We start from the raw sequence: 16,952 nt of genomic DNA on the forward strand, positions 1-16,952 counted from the left end.
TGTGACATTGAAATATTTGTGATTTTTCTTTCTTATGGTTGTACCTCTCAATGGTGGCTGTCTGTTCTCTCCATAACACTCGGAGATCCTCCTTCTCCACGGACTTTATCCTGCAAGACAACAAAGATGTGTTTTTATTTAAAGCAGCGGCCTCTAACATCTGTTCCCTCTTTCCTCTATTGCCTGTGAGCGCGAGAGATACTGAAAAAATTCCCCCTCTCCAAAAAAGTCACCCAAGCATGTCCCTCTGGCATCCGCTTCTAACACCAGCAACTCAGCGTGAGCAGCTAAACAATGGCGTGTAAACGAGTGTAGCCCAGGGCACGTCCACGTGTGAAGTTAACAGGTACCATCGAGGGTATAATGGGTGTTGAAATCTCACTGAGCGAGAGGGAGAAGGTGAAAAAGAAAGAAAGCAGGTGGAAAAGAGATGGAAACACAATCTGACATACAGCTGTTAAGTGTTATGTTTTTTTTTTGTATTATCCCTCTGTAGTTTGAGTAATAATGTGAAACTTGGTTAGCAAGCACAGAAGTGACAAGAGCGAATGTGGGAGTCTAATAAAACACAGAATTAAAGCTATAGTGGCGCCAAGTGATATTATGTTATTATGATGAGCGCCGGTGAGGAAGAACTAATCTCTGGATTTGGCAGAGTTTGTGGCTTCAATTATTTGAACGGTATTCACACGTTTCCACTAATCCACAAGTATTTTATGCACTACCATTTACAGAGATGTTTTTGCATGTAATTCTATTATTGCTCAGATCTACTTATTTATTTTTATTCAGATTTACCCGTACCTAAACGTGTCAGATAGATGGCCCCTTTATGTCATAACAGAATCATCTGCAAAGTGGACCAAACTTTGTTGCCGCAAGTCAAATGTCTGGCTAAGCGAGACTATTAATATGCTAACAGGGGGCTTTTGTGTGCCTCTGTGTGTATGAGCGTGCTTTCGTTTAATGCATGCCAGACAGTGTTTACATGTGTGTCTATCACTCTGTCAGTGCTTCAGCTCATTAATTCACCATGACGTTCTCAAATTCTGCATGCTAGTCTAGCAATTGTGTCATGCAACATCCAAACATTTGTTGCACATGTACATGCCTGTTTTCCTTTCGTGGTGGGGACTTACCATTGATTTTCATTATTTTATAAAATATTATGTCATATTTTGATCCCTAAATTCACAAATTCACACCCTACAGGTGAATAGGGTAAAGCTTTTAGGTAATGGCTATCATCATACTTCCCCCAGTTGAGCAATCATAGTACATTAAGACAATTGTTTTGTATTACAAGTTTAAACATGCAAATGAGACATTATCTAATTAAGTATGCACTAATTTGCATCCATTTCTGGAACAGAAATCTGAAAACTGGATAAAAGCCGGGATATCCCAGTAAAAAGTAATATATTTAAAATACATTTATTTCATACTAAGTATAATTAAATTTTCAATTATAATTTCATATTTACTGACATTTCACTCAAGACTTACTGATATGAAAATTATAATTCTATATAACATAATTATAATAACTGTATTTGGAGTACTACTTGTGCACGATGCACATTTCTTAATATTAAGCCTAAGATGCGTTTAATGTCACTATTAATGAGGATTGTACAATCTTTGAATAATATCGGTCTTGAAATGCAAGGTATATATAGTGTACTCAAAGTATACTTGCAATAATTCCACTTTAGCACAATCAAATATACTTCAGCACTACTTCCACACAATTAAAGTGCACATTCAAAATGAGTTGTTCCAATTTAGCAGACTTTAGGTATACCAGTTTGCTGAAAGTATAATTGCAGGGTATTTTTACTAGGTACACAAATATGTAAATGTATTGTATACTTAGCATGAAATAAATGTATTTCAAATACATTTTAGTATATTTATTTTTTCACTAGGGTAAAAATACTTGTTTCACTTTGTTGACATATTAAAGAGACATATTAAGAGGAGAAAAAAAGTATGTTCACCATGTTTTAGGAAGCAAATATAAATATATACTATATCAATTATATAAATCAGGAAAATATGAACAACCCCCTCTGTTTTATTCTGTGATTTAACAAAAGTTTTGTTGTTGATGCTGTTTTTATTTATTTACTTACTGGTTCTGTGAAGAAAAAGGAAAGTTTGGTATATGTAAACACTACAGAAGTGGAGAGTTTTGATGCATGAGAAAAAAACATATTTTGAGAAAACAATTGTAATTGAAATCTACAGACTCAATAGATAAAGTGTAATAAAATAATCAATGAAATGTGTATTTTATATGTTTTCATTCAAATAGTCTGAAGGAAGACAAGTTCCAGAAGCAAAATAGCCCAAATCTCAACAATGACCAAAAAAAAAAAAACAGTTTTTGCCTAAACTCACTTAGACAATAGTATAAATTGTATAGAACTCTGCCATTATCAGCCTTAATGTGAAAATAATCATCAGTATTGGTATGTGTTGGTGCATCCCTCATCCCTGCAATGAAGGTAGAATCTGGCCCACTCACACCCACACACAAACACTCAACCCAGATAAATTCACACAGGCTCCTCAGACAAATTCTCCTTCTGGCTCTCAGACTGACCTTCCTGTCGATCAGGACATAAGCACAGACCTTGCATGTCTTATGGTTTCTAATAAACGAAAACTCTTCTCTCCTCTTTCTTCTTTTCTTGCCCTCTGCAAAACATCTACACCAGTCGAGGCTCCTGGGGCCTAATGTTAAGCACAACATAGCAGAGAAATCCCCGCGTTGCTAAGCTGAATAACAATCAGTCTCTCGCTCTCCGTCTCATTCCCTCGTTCTCTAGTTTCTCCAATTCTCTCTCAAGGTCAGCACGGTATAGATTCCCTGCGGGTGTCGTCTGTCAACTGTTAAACCTTCTGCATCCCCCCATCAGCCCACCCCAATTCACAAATATTTTTCACCCTCTCACGCTAGCGCTCCCCATCCTGCACCATCAGCTCCCTCAACGGCAGTCTGGAGAAAATCAGGGGAGTACGTGTCTCCCAGCTGAGCCGGTATCTGCCGGTGTTTAGAGGATTGACGAGTCTTATGGAGGTTTGGTGAAGACCTTTCTTACTTTGTTTATTATGGTTGCCTGAAGGTTTTGCTGAGCTCTGTGACACACTGCTATCTGACAGCGGGTTAAGATAACCTTTTATTTCCCCTGGATCTCTGTGACACAAGAGATAAGAGTGAGGGGGAGAGGAAAAGGGAATGAGAGAGAAAGAGAAAGTGATTATGGTATTAACATGTTAAAGATGGATGTCTCCGTTTGGATGAAAACATGACGGCTGTCAGGTCAAGTGGACCTGAAAACAAGAACGCAATCTGTAACTCTCACATGCTCACTAGACATCTGACTCTTACCAAAGAATGGATCAGAATTGAAGGAAATAAATAGTCTGAGTCACTTTTGCTCATACTTAGAGTAAGGGATTTGATCATACTCCATTGAACTCCAGCTTGTTGAGGAGAGATGTGCTATTAATGTATCTTCCGTGACTGGAAAAATGTAAAAAATAAATAAATAAATAAAAACATTAATTTTGAATAATTGAGAACTCATACAGATTTAGTGAATCAATTCTGATCTAGATTTGTCCTGATTCAGTTCCAATTCAGAATTTTAGGGGGAGGGAGGGAGGGAGGAAGGAAGGAAGAAAATAGAGTAAGCAAATAGAACAGATATATACAGATATACTGAATTTGTATATTGCATTTTATTTTACAGATATAAAATGCAATATACTTACTATTCACATACATACATATATATATATATATATATATATATATATATACACACACCCTATTTGAAATGCATTTATTTCATGCTAAGTATACTAAAATACATTTTCATATTTATGTACTTAATAAAACGCCCTGCAATCATACTTTTAGTATACTAAACTGATCTACCAAATTGGAACAACTAATTTTGTACTTAATGCACTTTAATTGTGTGGAAGTATTGCTGAAGTACAATTAAAGATATGCTTATATATTTGATTGTGCTATGGCAAGTACACTTCAGATTCACTTTAAATATTTTGCATTTAAAGACTGATATTATTTAAAGATCATACAATTATCTTCAAAAGTGACATTAAAACACATTTTAGACTTAATATTAAGAAATGGGCATTGTGCACAAGTAGTACGCTAAATAAAGTTTAATTATATTTTTTATAACAGTAAGTCTCGAATTATCTGTCATTAAATATGTTAATAGATTTTAACTATACTTAGCACGAAGCAAATGTATTTTAAATATATTACTTTTTTACTAGGGTATATATGTGTGTGTGTGTGTGTGTATATATATATATATATATATATATATATATATACACACACATAAAATCAACACAACCAAAAACTTCTATACAGATGCCAGCTGAAGTAAACTAATAGGATCTTATTATAAAGTGTTACGCAGTCTTACAAGAAAGAAGCTCTGAGTGAGTCTACAAAACATAATTAAAACTTTCTGTAACACTTTAGAATAGAAAACATTTATTCACTCTTAACTACGACTTTTCCCTCAATAAATTCCTAATTTGCTGCTTATTAATAGTTAGTAAGTTTGTTAAGTTTAGGTATTGGGTAGGATTAGGGATGTAGAATAAGGCCATGTAGAACATAAACAGCCAATGTGTTAATGATAGGCATGCTAATAAGCAACTAGTTAATAGTGAGAATTGGTCCCTACTAAAGTGTTACTGAAAAAGTGTTTTCAATGCTAATAAAAAATCATGATTATTTTAAAAAAATCAAAAGAAAATACAAACTGCATAAATAAATAAAAATTACTCTTGTATCCAGAACAAAATAGCAACACCCCAGCAACACCTGAGCGACCCCACAGCAATGTGCTCAGCAACTGCATAGAAACACCCTGACAAGCACTCTACAGTTAGATCATGAAGGAAACTTCCGCACGGGTAAGAACTACTCACATTTATTTCCAAACAAGTACAAATTTAGTTTATAAGCAAAATAATGCCATAACAAAACATTCTCTCCTTCTTACTGCCTTCCTTTTTCTGCTATAATAACGGTAGACAGCACTATTTAAGGTTCATTAATGGGGAACAAATGGAGGAGGAATCTATGGCAGGTGAGAGACTCTATTTCTTAGAGAGCACTATGGTGTTCCTCATGTGTGCTTTTCGGCCCGAGGGGCATCATGACATAAGACCAGGTATCATGTGTCTTTTTTGGTTTGTTCAGGAGGTAATGCTGTGAAAAATGTGTGACATCTGAACTTCAGGAGTTTAGTACTTCAGTTCAGAAGGTCCAGTGAAATGTTTTGCATATCAGCATTTTTCTTAGCTATATATTGTACTTTATATCACTTCATATCTCACCAGGTCCAGGTCATTTACAAAATTGTACATCCTCTTCATCTCTTTCAGTCTTGCTCTTTTCCACTTTCTTTCCCTGCAGGTTGATCACATTAGTGTTGTGTCACCCCATGTGCATTTTAAATAGCCCCTAACTATTTCTGACATGTTTCAGCGTAGCCAGGGAAACAAACCGGCTCGGCAGATGTGTGATATGCGTGTCTGAAATAGGGTTAGAGGTTGCATGGTTGTCTTGGGAACACATGCTGCATACAAACACTGCTCTTTCTTCCCTGATATGGAGATATCAAAGCTTTGGCGCACACATCTGAACACACACGTCATGCTGTTTCAGAAAAGCCGAAGCGCAATCTAATTCATAAGGTCTAAAGTTCCCTCCTGAAGAAAAAAAAAAAAAAAAAGTAATTGGAGTGTCTTTACTGAGAAAGATGAATAACTCATTATTCTTGGCTTGTTTGCTTGTATAACTTAAATTATGGTGAAGGGATTGCTCAGACAAAAATGGAGATTCTTTCATCATTTAATCATTTATTCACCCTTATGGTGTTCCAAAAAGATATTTTGAAGAATGGTTTTGTCCATATAAAGAAAGCCAAAGGGTTCCAAAACAACATTCGAACCCATCGACTTTATCTCTTTTGATCAATAAAATGCATCGTTACTGAATAAAACTATTAATTTCTTTCAAAAATTGTTGAAAAAACTGCATATGCTGGTTAGGTATGTTTTGAAGCATGGCATCTGGTTTGAGCTGGTCCTGAGCTAGCCGCTTAGGACCAGCTCATAACCAGCTCAAGACCAGCTTAAACCAGCTGCCATGCTTCAAAATATACCTATCTTTTTTCAACAGGGTTCAAACTTATTTGAACATTAGTGTCTGTTTTTACAGAAATGAAGGCGGTTGCATAAGATCTGTTTATCAACCTACCAATGTACATTAGCGCAGAAGGCAGGAAGGGCCAGCATGCGACGAGCCCCGTCCTACGCACACATACACAGCTGTCGACGCCAGAGCGGCACTGACAGCTACCACAGCTCTCCCACTGTCACATCACATACGCTGTCCTGCCACGGAGCATTTTGACAGATCTCATCAACAGAGAAACAGACACAAAAGGGAAAAAGAAGCCAGAAAAACAGAAGTTGGGACAGATTATAAAAGGAGTATGAGCCAATGTTGAGTCAGTGTGTGTAATGCGATGAACCTCTGAGGAGGGAGGTGTACGGAGTGTGAAGCCAACACCTCAAACTCAACAAAAATGTTTCTTCCTCACATACTGCCAGGTCACAGAGCTCGTAAGTCTTCGCTCCTCCTGCACCTCCAGGAAAATAAATAAACTCCCTTCATAAAGAGATACATCACATCGCACAGGGAACATATCCTCAATGCTTTGGTTATATAAATACTGTTTGGTGTGGACGGTAGTGCATTGGCATGCAAATGTAATACAAAACAGTTTCTCTCAAGACTGGGAGACAGATGGATGGCTGTTCCCCAACTGAGCAAATCATAAAATGCTCCTCTTTCTCCTTCCCCACACACATTAAATCATTTTATAAGGGAGGAGGGGGTGTTTTATAGATAATGGTGTAATATTGAGCTGTAATGTGAGCTGTGCTGAGATGTTTGGATGTAGTGTATGAGATGAAATAGAACACTGAATCCTGGGTAAATCAGGATACAATACTGGGTCAGAGTACTCCGTACTCCACCTGGAGTGTGTCAACCTTCAAAATATTAGCACACATTAAGTGTGTGTGTCTCAATCCAAATATTATTTTTTTTAATCCAAATAAATTGATCATAAATATTGCATTCAGTTAAGAAACTAATTCTTAAATGATTAGTTCACTCTAGAATTAACATTTCCTGATAATTTACTCACCCCCATGTCATCCAAGATGTGCATGTCTTTCTTTCTTCAGTTGAAAAGAAATTAAGGTTTTTGAGGAAAACATTCAAGGATGGAATAGGGGACCTCAACGGGGACCAACAGGTTGAAGGTCGATTTCAGTTAATCCTTTAAAGAAACATTCTATTTTATCCAATATTTGCGTGCTACAATTTTTATGTTAATTATAATTTTAGAATTTTATGGTCACTGCCTGTGAAGAGTGTTCCATATCTGTGTTTTAATCAGTTACAATAGGACTTTAAGCAACAGCTGCGAATGGAACGGCTATAATGACCGGAAGTAAGTTGTTACACCGCCGTAGCCGAGAATGTAAAAATCACTAAGCAACCGTAAACAAAACGGCGCAGCACGGTATTCAGTCATTTATTGAAGTTTTATGAAGAGGATGTTTAGGCAATACTCTCTAGTCTCAGTACTACCTGCTATGTTGTTACTAACAGCAGACATGTCTTTGTACAAATGGAAAAATCTTTAAAAATCAGTTTCATTTTAAAACATATCAACAGATTAAATAAAATTTCACCAATGTCCTTGCTATGTTTCTGTGTGTTGATCGTGGTAATATCCTTGCTGTCTATGGAGGGTCAAAAATTTCTCAGATTCCATCAAAAATATCTTAATTTGTGGGTGAACTAACCCTTTAAATCAAGCCTGCATTCAATTATTGACCATCACTTTTAACCATAGCGACAGTCCCTAAAGTAAATATAAAAGCTGGCAGCGTACAATGCTGCAAAGTCTTATCACATCTGACACAACAAAAGTTTAACTGGGGAACAATTTCATCCATGAAATCTAAATTAACTGACCACAGCTTTTCTACCTCAGTAAAGAGCGAGCATTTCAGTGTCTGAAGCAGCTCTGGTGGTGGACAGTGACTGGACCTAAACCTTTAGACAAACAGTTCATATTTGTGTCTCTGCAAATTACTGAAACCACACACGACAACCCGCAAGACATGCATGTGTAGACAGACATGTATATGCAGCGCAGAGTCACTCTCTTGCACTATATAACTAGTTGTCTAATACGGTTCTATATGGCAGGACTTCGCTGTGTGAGTCCTGAAAATTTACAGTTGTGAGTTTGATTGTAGAATGCAGTTGTCACTCCCATAAATAACCGCAATGTGCATAAATGCCACCATATTAATGACTCAAATACCTAAGTGTAAATAGTGTTAAATGCTGTTTATCTATTGTGCAAATAGTGAAAGACATTATTTGCACTTCAGTGTATTGTAATACATTACAAAACAGTTTTCGGTAACACTTATTCACTATTAACTACGACTTTTCCCTCAGTAAATTCCTAATTTGCTGCTTATTAATAGTTAGTAAGGTAGTTGTTAAGTTTAGGTATTGGGTAGGATTAGGGATGTAGAATAAGGTCCTGTAGAATAAGGCATTAATATGTGCTTAATTAGTACTAATAAATGGCTAATATTCTAGTAATATGCATGCTAATAAGCAACTAGTTAAGAAACCCTAAAATAAAGAGTTACCCAGTTTTCAACTTAAACCTTATTCGACCAGTAAATATGTCCTCAAAGATACAGGAAGAGAGCCCTGATTTTATGTGTGGTAACAATATGAGCTGCACGCATCCAGTTGGTGGCCAGCCCATCGGATCAATGTGAGGACACAACATCCACTATAAGCCTATTAAATAACCGTTAGGCACATTAATCCCACTATTATACATTCATTAGGCACTTTATTTCCACTTTTTGCATATCGAGGGGTGAGAACCAGAAAGGCGTAAGTGACATTTCACATTCGCTCAACTTTACAGGAGAGCCAAAACAAAAATTTTACCATAGTTTGATCTGATCTTAGATTGGAAAAAGGTGGATATAAACACCTTCGGGTCAGTCGCGTCAAAAGCTAAATATACTGTCTCTAATTAGCGTGAATGGCCTTTGCTAAAAAGACAAGCTATTTGCACCAAGTGTAAATACACAGCCCATTTTATAGTTCAATGACACTGTAATTTTACTGTATATTTGAAACATGAACATGTCTAAATGTGAATGTGTTGATAGTGTAGTAATTATTCAAAAATAACTTACTCCAGGAGTTTCTTTACATGCTCTCGTTCATGCATGCCGTTCTGGAGATCTATTTTCAGAGTCTTCACCTCCTCCCTCAGGCCTGTAAAAACATCAAGAACAAAAAATAAACGGTCAAGTACCCTGTTAAAAGTCAAAAACAGGACGCCACATACCCTTAAAAGGCTTCAGTGTTGGTCAGGTGACTAACATATGCTTCAGGAAACTAATGTTGAAAGATATATGCGCAATAATAAATCCAACTTGTTTCAACATCTACTGTTGGCAAAAGTTAAAAACAGATTTTTTGTTTCACTGTCTTTTGTCGCTATAAATGTTCATCTGGGTTTCTTCCCTCATTCATCCGTTTCCTCCTGTGCCAATAGATGTAATTCTCTCTCTCTCGCTTGCTGCTTTGTATCTCTCTTGAAGCACTGAAGCATAATCTGGTGCCTATCGGTTGCCAGCAGCAATAATTGAGGGTGAACTCTACACCCAAACACAGGCCAGTGAAAGCATTCTCATTCATCATCTCAGCTCCGTGACATCCGATGCAGCATTCAGGAGACCGTATTCACTCGGCCCTGCTCTCATTATCACGAAGAGGGCAGAGAGACGGAGGAAAAACGGCCAAGGATTTGAAACAGGAGACATTTTAAAAGACAAGAGGGAGGAGAGGATGACAGGAAACTGTAGGAGTCAGACCAGCCAGATTTAGAGTTGTGCTACTGCAGTCACCCGACATGCAGGACATCTAACCCACAAATTATGGGCATACAAGCCTATCTTCATCTGGTTTTGTATGATGACAGCATTGAGTATCTTCAGTGGCCTCAAAACATATTCAGACACTTAAAATCTATGTCATTTAATTATACAACAAAGCTAAGAGGCATCCACAACCAAATGATGTTAGAGCTTTTCTCAGAATTAATGCCACGTTTAATCATATTTGCAGTTATTTTTAACTAGCTGGTGTCAAGGTGATTTTTAGTGGCTGTATGAAATCAGTTCCTCTCGAACCCACACGGGACACTGTGAACATGTTCCACTAACATTTAACAACCAGAAAGTGGACAAATACCTTCCATACAGTCATGGAAACCTGGAAAGAGCATGGAGGACCAATGTATTTTTCAGGCCTAGAAATATTATGGGAGTAAATACATCTGAAAAAATCATGGAAATATATTTTTGTAGTTCTGCTGTAAAATATTTCATCAGCAACATGTTGCTTTTATGTAGAGCTTACAGTATGTGACGTTAAACCTGCATGCTAGCTAGTAATTTTTTTTTTTGAGGCAGATCATTTTAAATAAATTGGTCAAACTGGTTCACAAAATGGCTTCAATGATTATAGAATCAACCGGAATTAAAATAACGACAACACTTAACAATAAGGTACATTGTTATACATGAACTAACAATAAACAATATATTTTTAAATCAACTGTTGCCTTAACTGTTCCCTGCTTTAGAAATGACTTGCCCAACTCAATCCGAACAGCTGAGTCTTTAGCCATCTTCAAGAAACAGCTAAAGAGGCATCTCTTCCATCTACACTTGACCCTCTATCACTAGAACTCTCTATTCTATTTCTATTCTATTTACTTGTTTTCTTAACTTATATATTGTTGCTCTTTTGTTGTTTTGATTGCTTCTATTACCCTGCTTTGTAAGTCGTTTTGGATAAAACCATCTACTAAATGATTAAATGTAACTGTAAATATAAATGTAAATATTTTTACAGCACTTATTAATCTTTGTTAATGTTAGTTAATACAAATGTTCATGGTCATGTTATTTCACAGTACATTGATTAATTTTAACAGCTAGGCAACTTTCAATTTTAATAACGTATCGGTAAGTTTTGAACTTAATATTTACTAAGATTAATAAATGCTATATAAACACTGTTCATGTTAACAATATAGTTAATTAATGTTAACAAATGAAACCTTATTGTAAAGTGTTACCAAAATAACTTATAAAAATCCTTATCCAGACTGGAGGGGCCGAAAGTCATTAAAATTCACTAAATTTATTATATTGTGACACATTTTGCTTGACAATTTTACTTACTTGCTTCTGTTTAATATATACATTATATATATATATATATATATATATATATATATTTATTTATTTTTAAGTAATTTAATGAACCGCTGCATTTTAATTGTGATGCACCTCTGATTTAATCTCACTTAAAACGAAAATGCAATTTGAAATGAATTCTACTCAATAAATGTCAATTCAGATCCATCATGTAAACGTGACTGTAAAAATGTCTTTTTACAGAAAAAAATCCTAGAAAAGGTAATTCATGGTTTGTCAAATATAGCAGAAGTCAAATATATTGTGCAATATGAATACAATTTAACTGACTACATTAAGTAACGCCAACAACCTTTACATTTTTTTTCTATTGACTACAGTATATTTGAACTATATTTAGAGTTACAGTTATGACTGTCAATGGTTATTAATAATGCATGGATAAACAGCTCTTTTCAGGTGCCTTTATAACTATCTACCTATGAACAAATAGCATGAGATAAGATCAACCAATTTGCATGGAGAATTACTGACTTTTACAAAGGTATCAATGTAACGAGCAAGAACACTCGTGTAGCAGCGGTCAGGAGACACATACAGGTCCCGGCAGTGTTTAAATAGATGAGAGACTGCCCTTTACTGCCACCGACCAGAGCAAGTCGTTCTGACCTCTCTCTCTCTGTCTCTCTCCAACTCTCCTAATGATTAGCATCATAAACCACAGGACAAAAATACCCAAGAGAGGCTGTGAGACTTCAGGGATCCAGAGAGACATTATTTGTAAGACGCTAGTCTAATTTTGAAGCACATCTTCTGAGGAAAAACACCACAGAAAGCACAACAATGTCTTTACCGAATGAAGAGACAATAATTAGGTGGATGCATCATCTCTGTGAAAACAGCAGCTGCAGAAAGAGAGATAAAGGGGGTAAAACCACAGTAAATTACGGGAAACAAATGTGTTTGCTTCTAAAGGAACTGGGGGCCAAGCCATAAACACCTGAAACCACAGTCCAGAGGAAGCGGTCATTCTGTTCTCAAACTGTTTGTGCTGGCAAGCAGGTCTGCTAACTCACAACAGGATGTATTCCAGAACTGCATAAAGGCTGGCGGGATCGCTTCACTACGTGGTCGGTCCAGAGGGCTTTTATTCAGAGGAAAAATGGGCTGTTTTGTTCTGTCTGTTTGTTGGTGAGTTGGCTGTCTGGCTGGCTCTGAGAGGCTGAGACCGGTTAAGGTGACGTCGTGCTTTTTCTGGTGAAAGTGCTCTCTACTGCGCTGCCCGTGTCAGTCTGACATTTTCTCGATGGGGGTAAAAGAGTGCCTAGGAGGAGGGCTTCGTCTCTTCAGCAGCATGCTGATAATTGCTTTCTGGTCACCGTAACATTACCAGGATAAATATACCTTGCTCTCTAAATGTATTCGCTCTTTGTTTTGCTCCCTCTTTCCCTTTCTTTTGCCTCGCATGGGAAGGAAAATCTATCCACTTCATTTATGAGTCTAGGGCAATGAGTACTTCTCCAAGGACAATTTTGATGCACTTTCATAGCTCAGGAGACTTAATGGAGTTTTTGGCTGCACTTAATTTATATATCAATTTTGTCTGAAGGTTTCTCAAAATTCTTGAGAAGAAAAAAAAATGAAAATAGATACAAATTACATTTGAATTCTCAGACTATACAGAGGCTGAAAATGAATGGTAATGGCTCAGATCGTTTGGTCTGCCTGGAAAAAACTAGATGAGAAATTTTCAAAAATTACCAGTTTTGATACACTTAACAAAAAGCTTGTGATCAGTAAGATTAATTAGAAAAAGTTTAGAAAAACTAAGTGACAGTAAAGACATTTACAATATTATAAAAGATTTATATATATATACATGTATATTTTTTTTAAATGCTGCCTTTTTTTATATATCTGTTCATTTAAGAATCCTCCAAAATATTAAGCAGCAGAACAGATTTCAACATGGATAATAATAAGAAATGGGTCACTTTTTTTTTAAGGTCCAAATTTTGAAATGAACAAACCATTAACTATGTTATTATTTATTTATTTGCCTCAATAAACTACTAATTTGCTGCTTATCAATAGTTAGTAAGGTAGTTGTTAAGTTTAGGTATTGGGTAGGAATAGGGATGTACAGAAGAATATGCCCATGCAGAACATGTGCTATATGTGTACTTATAAACAGCCAATATGTTAATAATAGGCATGCTAATAAGCAACTAGTTAATAGTGAGAATTGGTTCTTATACTAAAGTGTTACCAAGAACTGTTTCTTGAGCGCAGAATCAACTATTAGAATAAGTTCTGAAGGGATCATGTGATACCAGCATAAAATGGCCGCTGAAAATTCATCTTTGCCTTCACAGGAATAAATTATACTTTAAAATACATTACAATAGAACTGAACAGTTAAATTGTAATAATACCTCTAGATAGATAGATAGGAACAGACCCCAAACTTTTCAACAGTAGCGAATCTTTTCAAATCTGAGCATAGGCCGCTCATAGTGCTAAGGGGTTGTTAGTTTGCTGAAAAGGGTAACATTTCACAAGTGTTAACTGCACCACTGAAAGTTTCAGATGCTCCATAAAGAAATAGGCAGGGGTTGAGACTCCTACTCCTAAACACCTGCCAAACACAAACATCACAATACATACACTCAACACCACACAAACACACAGACAAGAACTGAAAAAGCAAGTGAAACATCACAGACATGTCTGCATACTAACAAGGTGTGAGAATGCAACTCTAAAACACCTGTCCAGCATAAAGACACGTACACACACTACACACCAGATATATACATGGATGACACATACAGAGGACAAATGTGGAAAATGAATGCAAAAACTGCTGAGCACCTGGATAAGAAACCTCCTGAGCACTATAAAAGTAGTATTATTTTTATTACTATTATTATTGCAATTCTGCATAGTGCTGTTAATGGAAAACAATGACACACTTCACCTTTAAACTGTGGGTATACACACCCTGTATGAGTAACTGGGCTTCTTGGTTTTGGTTCTTCAGTAGTTTCTGGGTCTGGACCTGGTTCTCCAACTGCAGAATCTGTTCTTTTGCTGCATCAAGACATGACTTCAAGTTTGGCACATCCACCTGCAGCCTCTTCAGCTCCACCTGCAACCCGGCCACTTGCTGCTTCAGACGAGCACACTCTAAAAAAGAATACATTTGTGAAAGTGGTCAGAGAAAGAAGAATCTGCATTTTTATTTTTCTTGTTTTTGTGTGTGTGTGTGTGTGTGTTTTAACAATTCATTTGTAGTGACAGTGTCGTGCACGGATGTCAACCACATTCATCCTTGTTTTAATGTGCAGTATTCCAGAAAATAATTCAAAATGCAAAACAGATTCTTGAGAAAAGTTAATTATGATAAAACCAAGATGCCCAAGCGTAAACTAATTTGACCTGCTGGAAAAGACAATGAGTTCACTGAGGTGCAGGGTAATCCTGTCAGCATGGTTCCCACCCTCTAAAGCAGACTGTATAATGACACAGTAAACAGGCCATTTGAATGGATGCTGGTCGGCTAGTTTCAGACTATTTGGGGCAGAGCTTAAGTACATAAACACAGTGGGCTAAAATGTATAGAAGCCACAGTTAAAAACATTACTATTATTAGTAGTATTTTAATTAAAGTGTCGATACATAGACCACAAAAATCAAAAATATGGATGCATTATATTTATTAAAAGTAACAGTAAATGCATTTACAATGTTACAAAAGATGTTTTATTTAAAATTTATTGTACGGTATATTTGTTATACTGTATATATTTGGATGTATATTTTGTGATGCCTTCAGCATAAACTGAAGTTTGATGATAACTGAACTTTCCAACAGGAAAGATGAATGCAATCAATATATTAAGAGTGAAGTGCCCTAATACATTTTGAGGCCACTGTATCACAGATAAAAGTGTGATTTGATCTGATTTACCTCACATACATTATCATCCCATCGCTTTAAGTACTTTTTTATGAGGAAATTGTGAATCCTTTAAGATCCATCCCCATAAAATGACTCAAGACTGAAACACATAAGAAATCAGTCACTCGAGAAGGTAAAATGCGTAACTCTGAAAAATCTCACACAAGTGCTTGTGCATAGCATAACAAAGATAACAATAAAGCAAATTCTCTGATGGGTGAGAAAATACCAGAGAACTTTTAACAACAGCAGCGGGTGCAGTAATTCACGTCAACAACACAGACCAATGAAGTGCTTGCACATAAACAGAGCAGAACACAGAGAGAGAGAGAGAGAGAGAGAGAAAGAGAGGTCGAGCCTCTGTCTGCTGACTGATGTACTTCGGGTCATGGGGCGGTTACCATCAGCTCTGTTGCATTTGGTCCCAAACCTGCTATCTCATGCACATGAACACACATTCAATCACATTCAAACCCTACCTGTCTCTCTCAGCTGACTAAGCACCTGAACAGCAGCTGCTAGTGCTGACCCAGCGTGGGTTAGGGTTCAATGAATGCTTTGGTTAAAACTCGTTAGCATACTACTGCATAATGTGTGTGTGCGTGTGTGTGTGCGTGTGTGTGTATAGGGGGTGCAATAAAGCCCTGCCCTGTGTGAGTGTCTGAACTTGCTTTTGGTTTTCCCAGACCGTATGACCAGCAGGGACACGTCCGTACCAAAGACTACTGAATACAGCCTATAAAATTTTGAAAATGAAAGTATTATTTACCTTGGTAAATTTAAGTAAGAGTTACTATCTGCTATGTAGAGCGTTGCTATCTGGCACCAAACTGTAACCAAATAAGTAATACTGGAAGGGAGATCAAATGTAAAAAGTTTAAGATTTGGTCATTGATTGAGCACCAATGTGAAGATTAAATGTCAGTGTTACAGTATATGACTGGTGTAGTATGTGCACAAGTTAAGACTTGTTTAAGTCTGACACATTCGTTCTGGCACAAACCACAGCAGACGCCGTGTGCACCTGAAAGGCACTGCGAGGAGGCATTTATACTATGTACTCGGCTGCACTATTCTCTACAGACCACAGGCAGCAGTGTGGAGTAATATCAGCCCAACTTGCAAGAAACCTCAGTCACAAGAAGTCACAAGGATGAGTAAATAATGACAATTTTTTTTTCTGGGTGAAAAATCAATGATTTTTGCAGGTCAGGGGGGTGAATAATTTTGATTACAACTGTATATATCAAAATTATTCAACCCCCTGACCTGCCACTGCTTTATTAAAATTCCACCAAATATTTCCAATGAGATTTAAGTCTGGAGACTGAACAGGCCACTGATAAACATTCTATGACCAATACCTGAACTAAACTTCAGTAGATTTGGATGTAAACATGATGCCTTCGGAGCATAGACAGAAGCTTGATGACCATTGAACTTTCCAACAGGACAATCATCCCAATCTTTGCCAAAATGGCCTGATACTTTAAAGCAGGGCTATCCAAACTCGGTCCTGGAGGGCCGGTGTCCTGCAGAGTTTAGCTCCAACCCTAATTAAACACAC

The 16,952-nt window shown here is 36.8% G+C and overlaps 1 protein-coding gene across 10 annotated transcripts in view; it reads right to left on the minus strand.

The window, feature by feature from the left end:
- lekr1 (leucine, glutamate and lysine rich 1) overlaps positions 1-16,952 on the minus strand; it is a 126,198-nt gene that overhangs the window by 63,134 nt on the left and 46,112 nt on the right. For all 10 annotated transcript variants that reach the window (XR_009267106.1, XR_009267105.1, XM_058752342.1 and 7 more), the window contains 3 exons: positions 14,425-14,610; positions 9,385-9,466; positions 45-110 (listed from right to left, as the gene is read on the minus strand). Coding sequence is in view for 8 of the 10 variants with exons in the window: in XM_058752342.1 (XP_058608325.1) it covers positions 45-110; positions 9,385-9,466; positions 14,425-14,610 (334 nt within the window). In the remaining 2 variants the exon portion in view is untranslated. The remainder of the gene's footprint in view (positions 1-44; positions 111-9,384; positions 9,467-14,424; positions 14,611-16,952) is intronic.

This window comes from Onychostoma macrolepis, chromosome 18 (assembly GCF_012432095.1).
Source record: "Onychostoma macrolepis isolate SWU-2019 chromosome 18, ASM1243209v1, whole genome shotgun sequence".
In the NCBI taxonomy this organism is placed as follows: domain Eukaryota; kingdom Metazoa; phylum Chordata; class Actinopteri; order Cypriniformes; family Cyprinidae; genus Onychostoma; species Onychostoma macrolepis.